Raw genomic sequence first — 16,694 nt, 5'->3', positions numbered from 1 at the left:
AGGGGGGCCCAATTAAATTTTTTGTCATGGAGCCCATGTTTCCTGTTGTTGCCCCTGGCTGTTGCCTACAACTCCCATTGTAGTGTGGTGATCTGATTTCACCGTTTTAGCCTTATGAACTCCTGGATTATCATCTGCTACTTGCAGGTTTGTTTTCCTGCTCTGTACAGTGAACCTAATGTCATGTTGCTGTTAACCAACATGGTTTTAATCTGGCTTGTATATCAATATCTTAGATTAAAACACCAATCACAGAATAGTACAAAGAACTCTGAACCAAACTGAACAAACATTCAAGACTTGAATTTCTGTCTAATCTCCACATCCAAGAATCAACAGGTCAGTTTTAAAACCTCTGGACCAAAGTAGAAATGCAGTGAAGCTTCTACTTAAATCTACCATGTGAGGAAAACCTGATCAGTCGAAACAAATGAAAGCTGAACCAAGCTCAAAGCATATAGATTTGTTTTTTCCACTTTGATACAAAGTAATGTCATTATAAGTATCACAGCCCTGAGAATCTACAAACCAATCCAAAAAATGTTTCTACGTATTAAGTATTAGCATTTTGCTGCATGAAATAATTTTATTAATTATCTTAGATCTGACAGACTGGCCACCTGTCCAGGCTGACCTCGCCTCTCACCCGGAATGTTAGCTGGAGATAGACACCAGCAGCCCTCCAGACCCCACTGGGAACAATGGGGTTAGAAAATGGATGGATGGATGGATGGATGGATGGATGGATGGATGGATGGATGGATGGATGGATGGATGGATGGATGGATGGATGGATGGATGGATGGATCTTAGCCCTGTTTATTAAAAAGCCCTCATGACATAATTCGCACTTTATCGCCATCTAGAGGTCAGAGTGTGAAAGACGTGAGGTGTTTGGATGTCAAACTCATTTCTGGTCATATTATAATCAAGAATTTCTTCAAAGTGCCTCTTGTGGTAGAATGTACTGCTAAAAGTATCCATTAACAACCTGTTAGAAAGATAAATATTTATCTCTGTATAAGTTGAGTATTTCTAAGTAAAATTGAGCATCTTTTCACAGTGATAATTTGATAAACAAATAAAACCCGCTTTGATTTGATTAAAATAGCGCTTAAACACACAGGTGTTATCTCGGAGGTTCTTTCGATGTGAACCAGAGGGCCACATAAACGCAGCAGATCACAACACCGGATAACTGAAGTTTGATTTCTCTGGAGCTGTTTAAAGTGAGAGGAGGAGCAGATTCCCTGCCCAGAAGTCTTCTTCCTCCTCCTCCTCGGTCCCTCATAGATACAGCTTCCGCTCCACTGAGCCGATCCGAGCCGCCGCTGGTCGCTGTTTCTGTCAGTAATGCTGGCTCTGCAGAATCAGAGCCACACGGTTGTTTTGATCACGAGTTGCAGCCTCCTGCCAGCAGCTGCTGAGCTTCCCTCGGCGGACAGCGGGACAACAACTGATTCCTGCAAACACATCAGGTAAGAAGTCTTCCCGTTTTTCCTCAGTGCTGCTATCAGATGTGGCCGCTTTTATCTCCCTTCTTCCTGGGGGAAAAAAAATCCTCTCAAAACCGATCCGTCTGCAGGTTTCTAGAACTTGGAGGAGAAACTTTTTGTGCGTTTTTTCTTTGCTCATTTAAATCCCGCTTTAGAAATAACTTTGATTTCTGACAGAGTTTCAGATTCTTTTAATCGAAAAGTAAAACTACTTGGAAATTTGGTGTTTTTTTTTTTCTTTTTTTTTTTTTTCCAACACCAGAGACATGTTTATGAACTTTACTGAAAGCTCTTCAGTGTATGGGTAATGTGGCTGCTGCACAGGGCGCCAATAAAAAGCTTTGGGTTGGGGCGGGAGAGACTGTGGTGAGAAGTGGGAAATATAAGCATCAGATACAAATAACAGAAACATATTCTGTATATGACTTAGTTGTGGACTTTAATTGGTGTCATGAATTAGTTTTCAGTCGCATATTTGTAAGTGCAGTATATAGGCATAGGGCACATCGGGCTTTGAATAGGCCCACCCCACTGCCTGCTGCTTTATGTGGGACTGAAGAAGATTCTGACCTTTTACTTGCTACACCTGAGAGAATGTTTGTCAGTGAATTCAGGTCTGAAAGAAGAAAATAGCTTTAATAGGGAGATGGAAAGAGAGGCTGACCCAGGGTCCTTCAAAATCAATCATTCAATTAAAATCAATTATTTATTCATCACAAAGGGAAATTGCATGCAGTTGCAACTCATATAATCAAAATATCTCCAAATGGTGAAGTTTATTCATCTCATGTTGCAATCTGCAGGAAGTTGCTGTGGACGGTGATGCTGTTTCTGGTTCTGCTCTGAGTCCATGAAGTCTCCTTTTCAAGTCTGTTTGAGCTTTTGAGATGTGAACTGGCTGCTAACAATTACAAAAGCGATACACTGTAAAAGTAAAAAAGTGAGAGCCAAACTCCTTTCAGGTGCAGAGCATCCAGAACCGGACAGCAACACTTCAACCGAAAAATATTCTGAAGGTAAAGAACAAATCAGAGCTAACTTATTGGAGCTGCTCCAATTCGCTGCCATTATCAGTTTTCCAGAATAAATTGAAGAACGTGTAGCACGACAGTGGAAATGAAAACACAGTTTTCTGGAGCTGTGCAGGTTCCTTCTGTTTCCTTCCAACATCGGAGTGAAATAGTGAAGTTGATTCATCTTATGTTGTAATCTGATGGAAAGCAGAACTGAACTCTGATTGTCTAATGTGAAGAAATGTTTCCATAAGGTGAAAAGGACCAGAACAGATCACCAGTTTTAAACTCTTTTGCTTTTAGTCCACAGAGAAACTCTCTGTAAGCTGCACATTTCAACATCATCTGAAGAGTTTCTGAAATATTAAAATGAAAATGATTCATTAAATTTTCGTTCTTTTTTTTTTTCTGTGCCCCACAGCAGAGGTGAGGTGGGCCGTCGTCTTGTGTGTGGCCTTCTGCCATGTCTCGGTACCTGAGGCATTTCACCGCCGTGGGCGACGTGCAGCCTGGCGAGTGGGTGGAGGAGGAGCTGCATGTAGACAGTGAGGAGCTGAGCCCAGCGACCGGTCAGTACCCAGCAGCTCTCACCTTCAGGGCTTCACTGAAGAGGCTCTTCACCTCAGACCGCTTCCAGGTAGACCCCACCTGCTGCACAACGCTTCTACCACACACCTCTACTGGGCAACAGAGACGTTTATATTGAGATGCATATACACTCTGCATCATATAAAACACGCCAATGAACATTGATGGAAGAACATTTCTCTCTGCTGTCGGTGCCTGTAGATCGCTGTAGTGTGTTTGGTTATCCTGGACGCCCTCTTCGTCATGGCGGAGCTGCTAATAGACCTGTCTGTCATTAAGCTGGAACACGGTCATCTTGCTCCTGAGGTGACACAGTTTCACATCCAGACACTTCCCCAGGCTTCTTTTGGGAAACTGCATATCCCCGTGACCGCTGTACATGTTTCTCTAACAGGTGTTCCACTACCTCAGCCTGGCCCTCCTCACCTTCTTCATGGTGGAGCTAGCTGGAAAGCTGTTTGTGTTCCGCCTTGAGTTCTTCTATCACAAGTTTGAGGTGTTTGATGCTTTAGTGGTGGTTGTATCATTTGTGCTGGACATCGTTTTCATCTTCCATGAGGATGCCTTTGATGGAGTGGGTCTCCTCATCCTGCTGAGACTTTGGAGGGTAGCCAGAATTGTCAACGGTCAGTGGCACTCCCATATCTATTTAGTTGATACACAGTATATAGATGGACAGAGGGTGTTCTAAGAATAGAGCTGACCATTTATCAATGGGCTGCAGGAATCTTGGTGTCGGTGAAAACTCGTGCAGACCAGAAAGTCCACAAGCTGAAGGAGAGCTACGATCACCTCGTCGAAAGAGCAACAGAGCTACAGAAGCGCAATGATGAGCTGGTGAGCTTCTGAACCGTAATCTGATCAGTGTGGAGGTCTTAAATGCCCATTCTCCATGGACGTGGCTTTGCCTGCTTCTTCACCCAGTCAGCTGTGGCCAGATTCATGTCCACTTTCAGAGATTACGTAGCTCCAATCTGTTTGTCTGTCTGTCCAATCAGGGGTGTTAAAGCTGGACTTAGCCAGTTTGATTGGCAGTAGGCTGCAATCAAATTGTTGTTTTCCATGGATGGAGCCATTGTAGTTGGCGAGATGTTGAGCTGTAAATTGATTATTTCACAGTGAAACCTTGACGTCCAGACTTTTTAATTAATTGTGGGGGAAGAGTGATTACAATTGGACTGGGCAACCCATGATGACCAAAAAATACAAACAGACTTTGCAGAAACTGGCAGCCCAGCGGTACACAGGGAAAATGACATCATTGTACAGCCTGCCTGCATTTTTATACAGTGCTAATTACAGCAAATATCTCAAAACACGTTGTAAAACAGATCAAGTTTACCTTCCGAAACCTACAAGCTAATCCATTTACTCTACATGAACAGATCCAAACTTTGTTAAATATATTCAAATATGATCCTAATTGGTTATATAGTGCAATCACATTCAGTTTACAGTGGGGAGAACACTTCCGCTAATCTGCTAATAATGGAGGTAATTTTTCATTTAACGCTTTTGCTAACTTTGAAGATATTGTCATTCAACAATAAAGTGAATGATAATAAAACTGTACATTTTATTTTGAAGTGGGTGAAGACTGTCTACTCAGCAGTTCTGTATGACAGTGGAGGAAATAAAAACTTTTTCTGTGGCTTTTTTGAACTTTCTACTGTAAAGAAGAAACTCAGGAACAAAATAACACTGACTGTAGAGAAAATCATATGAGCTCAAAGTCAATCATTGAGGGTATTATAGAACATGTCATTTTTAATGTCAAGATTAAATTGGTGTTAAAGGGTTGCAGGTTTTCTGTGGCAGATATAATTAGAATTGAAGTTAGCAACTAACTAAAGATTTATTTGCGCTAACCCTGTCAGTTAAAAAGTGTAAATTTGTCTAGGAGAGGCCGGGTTAAACACAGAGAGACGGCAGTAGCTCAGTGCTTCCTGTTCCAGGAAGAGAGGAAACTCTAACAACATACCATTTGTTTTCTGTGACAGGCACAAGAAAACCAGAAGCTGCAGGCTCTGCTGAAGAAACATGGCATTGGATTCTAACACTATGAACTCCGTGGTCACCTTCTTCACAGACCTGATCTGTGTATGACTTGTTGTTTACCAGTCTCATTTAATAGTACGCCCCCTACAGGACATTTCTGTTAAACGTCTATTAAAAGTCAATGATGTTGAGTTTCATGGGTTTGTAAACATGTTCAGACTACTTCAGACTTGTAACTTGTACAGAAATATATATGCCATCAAGTATTATGTTTTGTGAAAAGCAGCTTTAAATAAGTTGATCTTTGTATTTGATAGTAAAAATAAAATACTTTATTTCAAAATTGTCACACAGAAACTTTTATATACAGCATTTACACAATAAAGATCTGCCAGCGTTTGTAGAGAACCTTCCATTCATACTGGAAGGTTCAGACAAAAGGAAAGAAAAAATCAAAGGGTAGTTTGGCATTAATGCTGGGTGCAGCTCGGTAACCAGGAACAGCTGCTGCAGATACAGGGATGAAGGCCACTGAGCTTCTGACTGGTACAATGCTGCTGCCACCAGACAGTAGAACCTGTAGGAGAGGACAAACACACAGTCAAGACAAATGACTTCATCCTGGTCCCTTTGGGTCTGATTCCCCTATAGACAAAGTGGAAGAGTCCACTTATTATCACTGTCTCTTTGAATGCTGACTTTCCTTTTTGGCTATTTGTAACATGTTATGATGAAGATCGTCAGTAGTCTTCAAACCAGTGCCTCACTGCATTATGGCATTTTGTGGAAGTACTGGTGAGTCTTACCAAACTGCTCTGGTTGGTCTCAATCATTTCTCTTATGCTCACAATCTGAGCCTGGGGGTTCACCAGGGATCCGTACTTGGTCCATTCTATTTCTAAATGAAGTGACAGTGGGATGTTGCAACTTTGAGCTTCCTGCAAATGATAGAAACAAAATGTGTCACCATCAAGCATCAAACAGCTTCATGGCTCAAAATAAAATACAAAAATCAGTCAGTCAGACACTTTCTCTTTCCAAAGTCCAAGGAGAAGCGGAGGAGGCAATGAGCCAGCTGGTCCCCCTGCTGCCCTGGTGGAGCGCTCCACCGAGCCTGTGAAAGGCTTCCTGAACATACACTTAACATTTCTTTAATGGACATCGACACATAGACAATGCATAAAATATGTGAAGTTTTGGTAAAACTTTATTTGACAGGTTATGAATAAGACTGTCATGACACCTTTATAAACATGTCATAACACCTGTCATGAACATGAATAAGTCTTCATAAACATTAATGACTTATCATAAAGTGTCATTTGGTAAATCATGACACTTTAGCTTTAATGACATAAAGCTGCATCATTTTTAAAGTGTAATCAGTAATAATACTTTTATAACAAATTTATGTCAGATCATGATTTCTTGGTTAATGTCAAGTTGTCATGACAGTCATTTTGAATAATGACAAGAGTCATAAATATTCATGAAGACTTAATCATGTTCATGACAGGTCTTATGTCATGTTTATGACAGTGTCATGACAGTCTTATTCACAACCTGTCAAATAAAGTGTTACCAAAACTTCACATACTTTACTGTTTCACATGTGATAACTTCACAATGTCATGTGTAATTAACAACAGAAAATACACCTTTTGTTAAGGTGGAAAAAGGAAAAGGCATAGATGTATTTTATGTGTTGTGGACATGCTGTCTACACATAGTTTACATGTTGATTATGTGTTACATTTTGCAGCGTGAACATAACATCCTTTACGGATTTCTTGCTCGCATACAAGAAACTCATAAAGTAACATTATTGTCAATAATGTATGCAATTTGTACGTAGTCAAATCTCCTGCCAACTTTGAACATTTTTAAAATAAAAGCACAGTGGGTCCCTGGTGATCAGCTACTCTACCACTGAGGTGAGCTCATCCTGGAAACAAATTCTAAATTTGTGTTACACCATGATATGTGCATTTCAAACTGTTCTCACCATGGGATTCATGCTGATTGGCACCCAGTCCAGGACATTTTCTAACCGGGAGTTTCCAAAGGAAGCCACATACTGAGGGGGACTTGGTCCTCTCAGAACATTCAAGAGCGACTGGGAGACGAGGGAGCAGTTGGTTATATCCTCCAGTCTAGAGTGGCAAGAGGACAGTAGGGTAATACGTGACAAGAGAACACCTTGCTGGGAACAGATGTGTTGCTAGCTGGGTGCTTTGCCTTAGTGTGCAGCCTGACATGTAGTCCTGACCAAACAGGACAGGAGAGCGCTGGTGAGGACCCTTCAGACAGTCCTGGTCTTTGGTACTCTGCAGCAGAGACAGAGTATCTCTGAGGTTGATACTTCTACTGATGCCAGTGGGAGGGATAGATAAGGATACATCCCAGATCAAATCGAGTCAGCAAGTTTGTCCCTAACAAGAACTTTATATTTAAATTTCCAGAGACTTTCACTGTCATCCGTGGCATAAAAACCCATAAGAACAAGGATATTCTGTTGCTCTGTCTCCTGACATGAGAGGCATTCCAACCACATAACCCGGGTTTCCACTGTAATGGACTGCAGGCTCCCCGCCATCCACCTTGAAACAAAGCACAGGAAAAAACAAAACAAACTTTGAGTTAGTGTCAGAAAAACATGTGCAGTTCATTATCAATTTATAGAGAATTGAGCACAATTGTCAGGAATTGTTTTCATTAGTCAACTCAACACCCACTTAGTAGGTTTTACACAAGCAGCAAAAACATAGAGTTTCATGACAGAATTAAAATAATTAATGAGTGACACGCCAATAAATCTGAGCTGATTCCCTCCACTTGCACGTGTCGGAGATCTGCAATCAACCGACACGTGCAACCGATCTGATTTCCCTCTGCAAAGGTCTGAAATTCAACGCCTGTCTCCTTTGCTCTGCTGTGAGAAAGGACTGACTGACAGGACTGACTGACAGGACTGACTGACTGACAGGACTGACTGACAGGACTGACTGACTGACAGGACTGACTGACAGGACTGACTGACTGACAGGACTGACTGACAGGCCTGCCCACCAGGACGTCTGAATGTGTGCAGTTACCAACAGCCACCCCAGTAACTGTGTTTTTGCCTTTTTGATATTCTACTAATGTCAAAAACACACTATTTTGAAATTGCAGTGTTTCCATCACATAATAAATGCAATTCAATTCCCACATGAATACGTTTGTTCATCCAATATGTCATTAAAAGTGATGGCAGCGATGGATGTAAACAGTTACATGAGATGCTTTCATATTTCATGACTCTAGCGCTCATCCTCAGCCATCAGAGAAGATGTCAGCATCTTATTGAGGAACTGCAACAACAAGTCCTTCATTATTGTAGCTGGTCGTTTTACAGACGAGCTTCGGATTGAACAATTTGGAAGGACAAACTTAACTTTGGATGAACTGTGAGAGCTCTGGAGGAGGCAGCTGCACCTTTTCCATGGGGGCCAGTGGCTATAAATAACTGTAGCCAATTGGCTTTTTGTAGCCACTGGAGGCTACAAATATCAAATATGTGTAGCTATGAGTCATGAATAGCTCACAACTCATGTTATTTGATGAAAAACCTTTCATTGAACAACAAAGAGTTATTTTTTAAATCACACTGTTTCCATGAACCAAACTTTTTTATTATTTTTTTGTGATTCCAATCTGTGCAACTGTATGGCCAGTGGAAACACAGCTATTGTTACCGACAACTTTTCAGCCAAAAATCAGTGATTGGCCAGAAAACTGCAATTGGTGCAACCCTACACCTACTGTGAAACAAAAGTCTCTGACATTGTTATGTAATCAGTGACCGTATCAAATCAAGACACTCGCAATGAAAGCAGGTGTGTTAGTGAGAAACTGCTGTATCTATAGAGAAGAGAAGCTACAATGCTCTGTAGTGTAAAGAGATGAATTATTACCTGGAGGTACATGACCTGAAACTCCTGCTGCAGTGAGTTGGGAGTCCTGCTGGTGTTGACAAATCCAAGCACCAGAGACACGCTGGCATTTACTAGCTCACCACTCGAGTTATACTTAATCACGTAAACAGCCTGAGGAGATTAAAAAAAAACGGCAATTGGTCCATGTGTTAAAAACATTTGTGTGTTTAATGTAAATATATAGATTATGTTCTTTGTAGAGGTTCAAGAATGTACTCTTGTCTTTAACATTCCAGCAGTAGCTTTAAAAAAACTCAACAATCAAGTGGTCTTTGGGTCTGCTGCTATGATTTACAGGATTATGTTGATACTGTCAGAATTTCAGCAAAGTCATGGTTAGAGAAAGATTCTCTGCTAGACTTGCATAGTCTGCCCAGTCTAGCAGAGGTTTAGCAAATGTGCTAAACTTCTGCTAGCAAATTTGCAGAAGAAAAGCAGAGGATCAGTAAAACCTTATTACTCCAACAGGGATATTAGATGGAGTATCTCTGAAAAGTCTTTATAGAGGGTTACAGCTGCAAGGGCCTCCTGTAGAGGTCTGTGTTGCAGCGGCTCCAAAGAAACGCCTGACTTGAAGACACTGTGTTGTTGAGTTGGTTAGCATAATAAATTATATTCTCACTTATTTGCTGTGTGAAATAAAAGAGAAGCTGTGTGAAGCTCGTCTAGCTTCACACAGATGAACTTGAGCGGCCCAAGTTCTTGAGCCAACCTCTAATCAGAAATATACTGAACTGGGCTGACTCACCTTCAGCACCACGTTAGCACAGCCGCTGGATGTGGTGAGAACAGGAAGGAGGTTTTCTCCATCACTGACAGTCAGCTCAGTTTGAGCGCCCTCTATGGACTGTAAGATGACTGAAGCCACATCGACAGGAACAACCTGAGGGAAGACACCAGATGAACAATTTCATCTATTATTAGCAGCAGATGGTTGATTTACATCTTCTCTGAACCTGAAGGACGTTGTCAGCTTTTGGACTTCACTGTAGCTGCTAACGCTGCCACTTTAAGGCCCTTGATTATGTCAGCATGTGCATGAAATGGAAAGTAATGTACACCAGAACATGAACTAGGTCGTTTCCACATTGTGTAGCGGATGCATGAAACATTGCTGTGGATCTTCACAGAGGAGGAACTGAATGACCATTCAGTGACAAATAGAGAGAGCTGCAGTTGAACTCTACACTTCCTAAGTCTATTGCGCAGAATTTTTTAACAGTGTAGAATTATGTGAAGATCATTATTTATTCTGCCACAACATTTTTTAGTTCTTACTGTCTGAAATCGACTTTTCTCAAATAATAAAATAAATATTTCACAAACAAATAAACCAAAATATTTCAACAAACAGTAAATATACTTACTGCTGCGTCTGCGTTCCTCCCCTGTCAAAGACAAAAGATTTTCTTTAGAATTTGTTTTCATATTGCACTTCTCTCTTTCTCATACATTGTGACTTTAGCAGCTTCCTGCAGAGTGGATATCTGACTTCAGAATGTTCTTCTCTGAGGTGAATCTCTGCTCAGATCTCAGATCCTAAATCCAGATAAGATCTAACTCAGTCTACCAACTTCCTCAGTGAAAATAATTGGAGCCTTTAGCAAGATGTGGGAAAGAATCAGATCTGTGTGCAGAGCTTCACACCAGACCAGAAATGACACTTTAAGACGTTTAAATCAAATCAGACCCACTTTTTAGTTAGCATAAGGCCTAGCATTATTAAGTTAATAACTGATGTCCATGATGGGATATTTTAGCGGGTGGAAGATTTCAGGCAGGAAGTGAACATTTTTGTCTTAAAGGTTATTGCTTTAGAAGTAGAGGTTCTTTAAAAAACCTGACCTGCCAATTCTGACTTTGGCAGATTTTTTTTTCATTTGAAAAGTCCCCAAATACAACGATAAAGTTAAGGGCGCTCCTGCAGGCATGCCCTGGTGGAAAGTGGCAGATTTTCACTTTGTGGGCGTAGATACGGCTGACGGATTAGATCGGTTTCACATATAAGTATCGCTGATTGTCCAAAATTAAGAAAATTGAGGCCGATTTATTGATGCACTCTAGTTGGAAGCAGGAAGAATAAACAATAATTTGACCAAAGTGTGATGGCTGGGTGACCAGGTCAGTGCATCTCCAACTCTGCTGCTCTTGTGTGTTCTCCTGCTCTACAGTGGTTAGTAGCAAAGGTTTCTTGATGCACATGTGGTCTGATCCTACAGGTGAGTTCCATTAGCTGTGATTGTAGGAAGGCTTAAGAATACATGCACATTGGGCGGCACAGCCAAAGACCCATCAGGGTACATGAAGCAATGCCAGAGGCAGTATGATGCTAAGTGATGGAAAACGTTGGGTCATGCTCTCCAGGTGGAGACGTCTACCTAAGATCTGGTGGCTCAAAGCAAAGTGGTTCAGGGAGGTTTGAGGTGTTCACTTGGACTCCAAGTTCACCACATCAATTCAACTTTGATCCATGGAGGAGACACAGAACCTAAAGGAGCTCCTGCTAACGTCTCGGTGACAGAGACCCCAGCTCATTGTGAGGGTCTGAACCAACACACTATTTTAATAATGTTATTTCTGATCGATGAACTTTTCTTCAGTGTACTTCAAGAAAAAGAAGCAGGAACCTCCAGAGTAGTGGTGTGTGAATCACCCAGACAGCGTGGTAACTAGTGGAGACGTGCTCTGTTACTTAACAAGACCTGAATACAGAAGGATGTTTCACAAAGCAGAACTTTGCAAAACATATTCCACTGTAAATAATACTCACCACAATTGCATGAGTATGAACTTAGGGAACTTGCAAAAGCTTGTGAGTATGTAGGAGTTTTTCTTCACACCAGTGTTGAAATTTCCTTAACTAAATGGATTTGTTAGCATGATGGAGTGGAGCTTTGTGCATTGTGTCCTGAGATGAGCAGAATGGGAGTCAAAACCTCTGAACTCACAGCTAACAGCTGAACGTTAGTGTAGGTGTCCACCCTGAGCGCCTGCAGGGAGCTACAGTCTCCGTCCAGAGCCAAACGCTGGGAACATCGACTGCTTTGGTCCTTCAGGAACGCTGGAGACGGAACCAGGAAAGACAGAATTAACTTTTTATCTGCCTGAAACAAAATGGCAAAATGTGAAAACAAGTTTCAGACCCAGAGAAGCAGAGTCCTGAACCGGTTCCTATACAGCTGCTGCTTGTTGCACACGATTCTGTCGTCTTATAAACAGCCAATTATTGTTGTACAAAGTTGACTGTTTTTATTTTAGCCTATTTTAATCTAATAACAATTACACTTTTAAATGCATATGCCTCTATTTCTTTAATTCCTTTTCTGTTGTTCATTGAAAATTTGTCCTCTGAAGAACAAAATAAAGGACCATTCTGTTCATCTTGAGCAGCAGCAGGAACCTGAAGGTTTACAGCTGGAACTGTGTTTCCATTTGGACTTTGGCTACTTTTTGCAGCCCACTGTAGACTTGATATCACCACAGTAACGTGACTCAGCAATGAGTAACCTCACAGTTAGGGTAACCCTACCCTAACCCTACCCCTAACCCTATTAACCTAAATATAGTAACTTGACAGTTTTTATTGATGCTCAGCTGAAATGTTACTGGGTAACAAATGGTTAGAAAGTCAAAGAAACACTTTAGTTTTGTCAAGTCTGTATGTCTGTTTTCTTATTTACCAAAATCAAAGTTTCGAAAAGTCAAAGTTTTCTGGTTTATTTTGATGAGATTACAAACCCAGTGTGTGTGGGCGTGTGCGTGTGTGTGTGTGCGTGTGTGTGTGTCAGAGTTAAATGGATGGGTTACCTGCAGGGCTGCTGTTCACACAGTCAGCAGTGACACCAGGAGCTGGAAGACAGAAAATCCCTTTCTGTCCGCTCAGTTCTGCCGTAGCCAACACATCCCCGAACTGAAACAACAAACCACCAGAACAGAATCAGAACATGCTAACACGTGGAGAACACGTTCTCCCCAGAACCCTGATGAAAACGTTGAAACTGTGAAGGAGCTAGCACATGTGCTGAGCATGTGTTAGCTGCAGGCGCTTCACTTTTACAGCTTTGTTTTGATCCAAGCGATCTCTCTGGAGAACTTCCACAACAGATCAGAAACCAACACAACCAACATTTTCAATATTTTATCATAAAAAGGCCCTCAGACTACAATATCTTATTGGACTTTGGTGTGTGACACTATAACTGTAAAGCAGAAGAAAATTGACAGGTTTTTTTTTATAAAGCTGCTCTCTGTGAACAAATACAGGCTTTTAGCAAAACAATCCAGGTTGAGTCAGACAGCATGGAGAGCCTCTGTTAATATCAATGTTTAAGTCTTGCTACAGGCTGTTAATCGGATTTAGATCTGGGTTTTGAGTAGGCCATGAATATGCTTTAATCTAAATCATTCCATCCAGTTCCTTGGTCTTCATGATGCTGTTTGTTCAACATTCTCTAACAAACCTCTGAGGCCTTCAGAGAACATTTGCTTTTATTTATACTTATGACGTGACTTCTGTTGCACTCCATCTATATTCTGGAGAACCAGTGATGGGGCTGAACATATGCTAAATCAGCATGCAACATGGTGTATCATTTTAAGTATGCACTGACTTGTATTTTTTATCCTATAAAATCCATTACAGTTTGTGGTTTTAATGTGGCAAAAAGGGTAAAAGTTCAATGATTTCAATCAGAGGTGCAATGATTGCAGGTTTCTGGCTGATCACTGATCTTTAAAAAGTCTGACCTGTCAATTCTTGACCAATACCAACGTTCTGAGTCTGAAAATATGAGAACCGTGAGGTGACTATTGTTAACTGCAGACCTCCAGATGTAACCTGGTGGGCGGTCTGCAGACAAACCTCTCACTGCAGAGCAAAAGGAGACAGTGGCTGATTTTCACATCTTTGCAGATGTAGGTGAGATCGATGGATAAGATCAGGTTCAAATGTAAGCATTGGACGATCTCCCAAGATTAAGGAAATCAGGGACAATTTATCGGCACACCCCTATTCTAAATATTTTTGCAAGTATTCAAAGTGAATACTTGTAAAAGTATTTACTGTAAGAAGATATTATCAGGTAATCGAAGCAGAAGAAATGCTTTTACTTAGCAGTCAATTGTTTTCTACAAGACTCAAATTTCTTTGTCCATGCTGCGAACAATTGTTTTTAAAAAGTCATTTACCAATAAAATGGTTTACTATTGTTATCATTAAAAATGGCTCCTTGGCTAAACACACATTTAAACAATCAGACTAAACTTCAGGTGAATCCAAATTAATAAGAATTAATTAAGCCTTACTGATGTCTTCTTTTGAACTTTTTGAAGTGAATAAAGCATAACAGAGCATAACACTCCATAAAGTGAATAACAATAAACATTAGACATGCTTTGTTCTACTTGGTTTAAGTTTTCTTTGCAAAAAGTAAACAAACTCTTTCATAAAGTTAAACATGTTCATCTTATCAAGCTTTAAAACAAAACTAACCTGGTATCCAGATGAGGCCTGGACTTCTGCAGGCCGCCCCTCACCAACACTCTCAGAGTCAAATATAAAGCCGACAAACTGACTGAAGAGGGAATCAAAGTTGTCGCCAGTTGGAAGAGACAGTGAGGGAAAAGACAGTCCATCGAAACCTAAACACAACAGTGGAGAAGGATTTAAATGCTGTATGGTTGTTATAAACTCTAAAGTTCTTCATATTGTGAGCTACACACTGCCCCCATGTGGCACGGATCAGCCCTGCAGCACAACCAGTTATAACCGTCAACCTTAACATGCATGTCACACTGTGTAGCTTATTAAAGACATTCAGATTCATTTATTTTACAAAACAAAATATAATTCTATTTCAGTTCATTCCACAATTGTCAGAAGTGTGTGGAAACCCAGTTCTGCAGCCTGTATGTTTAACAGCTGGGATGAAGCACAGAAACAGCTGAAACATGCAGAGCCACATGCAGGTGCAGACACTCCTCTGGGGAAATTTGATGAAAAATATTCTGATTATTATTATACCCTATCCTTTAAAAACACAAGAAATGGATTTAAAATCATCCCAAAATGAGCTGCAGCCAAATTGATTCTCCAAAGCTCTGCCTTTTTGTAAAGCAAATATTGACTATGGTCTAATATATTTTCTCTTAATCTACTTTATTTACCAAAATATTTCATGGGTAGAAAAACCAAAAGTGTGGGTTTTAAAAGTGAGCTGAAATCCATGAACTTGTCGTCTAAAGGAACCACGGTTCCCGTTTCTTCATAGCAACCTGGATGTAAATAGCTGCTTACGGTTCTGGGACCAGATGCAGAGGATGTCGTAGTTGGTCTCTCTCTGAACAGATGACTGCAGCACTAAGTAGCCAAATACATCGGTCCTTAAACTGTAAACGGCTACATCCTGGCTGCACAGCTGCTTGCTGCCACTGCAAGGGATGGAAAGATGACAGGATGAAATATGTGAGTGTGTGTGTGTGTGTGTGTGTGTGTGTGTGTGTGTGGGTAGGGCGAAGGGGGGGGGGGGGTCTAGACTTAAATTTAAACAATTTTTAACCATTTTAGTCATTTGTAAATGACAAATAAAAATCCCATATGAATTTATTTCTACATCAGTCAGTTTGAATTACTGCAAGAAACACAGACCGTAATGAATGAATGGACAACTTTAAGACTAGAGTCAAATACACTGCAAATACTTTTTCCAATGTCCCATAGAAAACACAAAGAAACACAAGGAAACTCCATGTTAGTCTATCATGGGTTGGAACCCTGTTATTGCTTATCCCTGGACAGTGAATGACCCTTTGGGTTCTGCCTCCAGGACAGAAACATTCTGGATGATCCTCCCCTCCTTTCCTCTCTTACCTTCTCACGGTAGTGACCGTGCAGCTGGTGAACAAAGCCACGTCATCCTCATTACACTCTCGATCACAGCAGCAGTTCATGTCACACACAGCCGTGTTCTCGTCACAGGGACACAACCTGTCAGCTGACAGGCACACCGAGGGAAATATCAACTCACAATGGCGTTGTTAGCAGATTAATACAGCATTAATTAGAGTGTTAGCTAGTCCAGCTGAGTTGTGTCGGTGACCATGTACAAACAGCTTACCACCGGCCACCGAGAGAAGGAGGGTATCGGAGTCAGGAAGCAGCTCTGTGGGGGTTACTGTCGGCTCTGTACAGTTATCCTGGTTGTATCTGTTTGTAGAGTTCTCTTTCCCGGGTCCGTTGCTGTTGCTCGTTGCACTTATAGCGGAAGTAACCAAAATAACTGAGATAAATAAACCGAAGATGTTCAAATTACACCAAACTGTACAAACTGAAACGGCCATCTTTGTTTACCGTTGCTATGGTTCTTCTTCTTCTAAGTTGGTTTGCAGGTGGGTTTCTGTCTGCATTAAAATGTTGTTACTGCCACCAATGGGCAGTTAGCAGAACTGCAGTTTAGCAATTGAAGTAAAGAAGGAATATGGGGGAATTCAGACTGAAAATGTGTGCTCTCGAATTATGGCGGAAAAATTCTCCCCATGAAAAGGAACCGTAAATGTTCGAAAACCAGCCTTCACTGTCATATTGAATTCCAAAGCTGAAATGACAGACTGACGTAAGTTTATTA

At 41.0% G+C, this 16,694-nt stretch overlaps 2 protein-coding genes across 3 annotated transcripts; one reads left to right on the top strand and one right to left on the bottom strand.

The window, feature by feature from the left end:
- Positions 1–1,204: 1,204 nt before the first annotated feature.
- On the top strand, positions 1,205–5,433 carry hvcn1 (hydrogen voltage-gated channel 1). Of its 2 annotated transcripts, none has more exons than XM_044127055.1 (6): positions 1,205–1,478; positions 2,934–3,146; positions 3,299–3,403; positions 3,492–3,723; positions 3,822–3,934; positions 5,098–5,433. In XM_044127055.1, exons 2-6 carry the CDS (start codon positions 2,973–2,975, stop codon positions 5,152–5,154), a joined length of 681 nt encoding a protein of 226 aa, XP_043982990.1. In that variant the 5' UTR covers positions 1,205–1,478; positions 2,934–2,972; the 3' UTR covers positions 5,155–5,433. The 2 variants fall into 2 exon arrangements, with proteins under 2 accessions (XP_043982990.1, XP_043982989.1); XM_044127054.1 differs by having other exon boundaries at positions 1,209–1,478; positions 2,931–3,146.
- On the bottom strand, positions 5,402–16,455 carry LOC122836999 (tectonic-1-like). The gene is made up of 14 exons (XM_044127053.1): positions 16,188–16,455; positions 15,941–16,064; positions 15,368–15,501; positions 14,564–14,712; positions 12,880–12,982; positions 12,021–12,133; positions 10,440–10,460; positions 9,821–9,955; positions 9,052–9,183; positions 7,607–7,695; positions 7,334–7,471; positions 7,101–7,248; positions 5,902–6,033; positions 5,402–5,672 (listed from the first exon to the last, which is right to left on the bottom strand). The coding sequence occupies exons 1-14, from the start codon at positions 16,408–16,410 to the stop codon at positions 5,526–5,528; spliced, it is 1,788 nt and encodes a 595-aa protein (XP_043982988.1). The 5' UTR covers positions 16,411–16,455; the 3' UTR covers positions 5,402–5,525.
- Between the last annotated feature and the right edge of the window lie 239 nt (positions 16,456–16,694).

The sequence above is a fragment of the Gambusia affinis genome, linkage group LG09 (genome assembly GCF_019740435.1).
Source record: "Gambusia affinis linkage group LG09, SWU_Gaff_1.0, whole genome shotgun sequence".
Lineage (NCBI taxonomy): Eukaryota > Metazoa > Chordata > Actinopteri > Cyprinodontiformes > Poeciliidae > Gambusia > Gambusia affinis.
The sequence above is the reverse complement of the archived record's forward strand: the minus strand, read 5'-3'. Positions and strand labels throughout refer to the sequence as shown.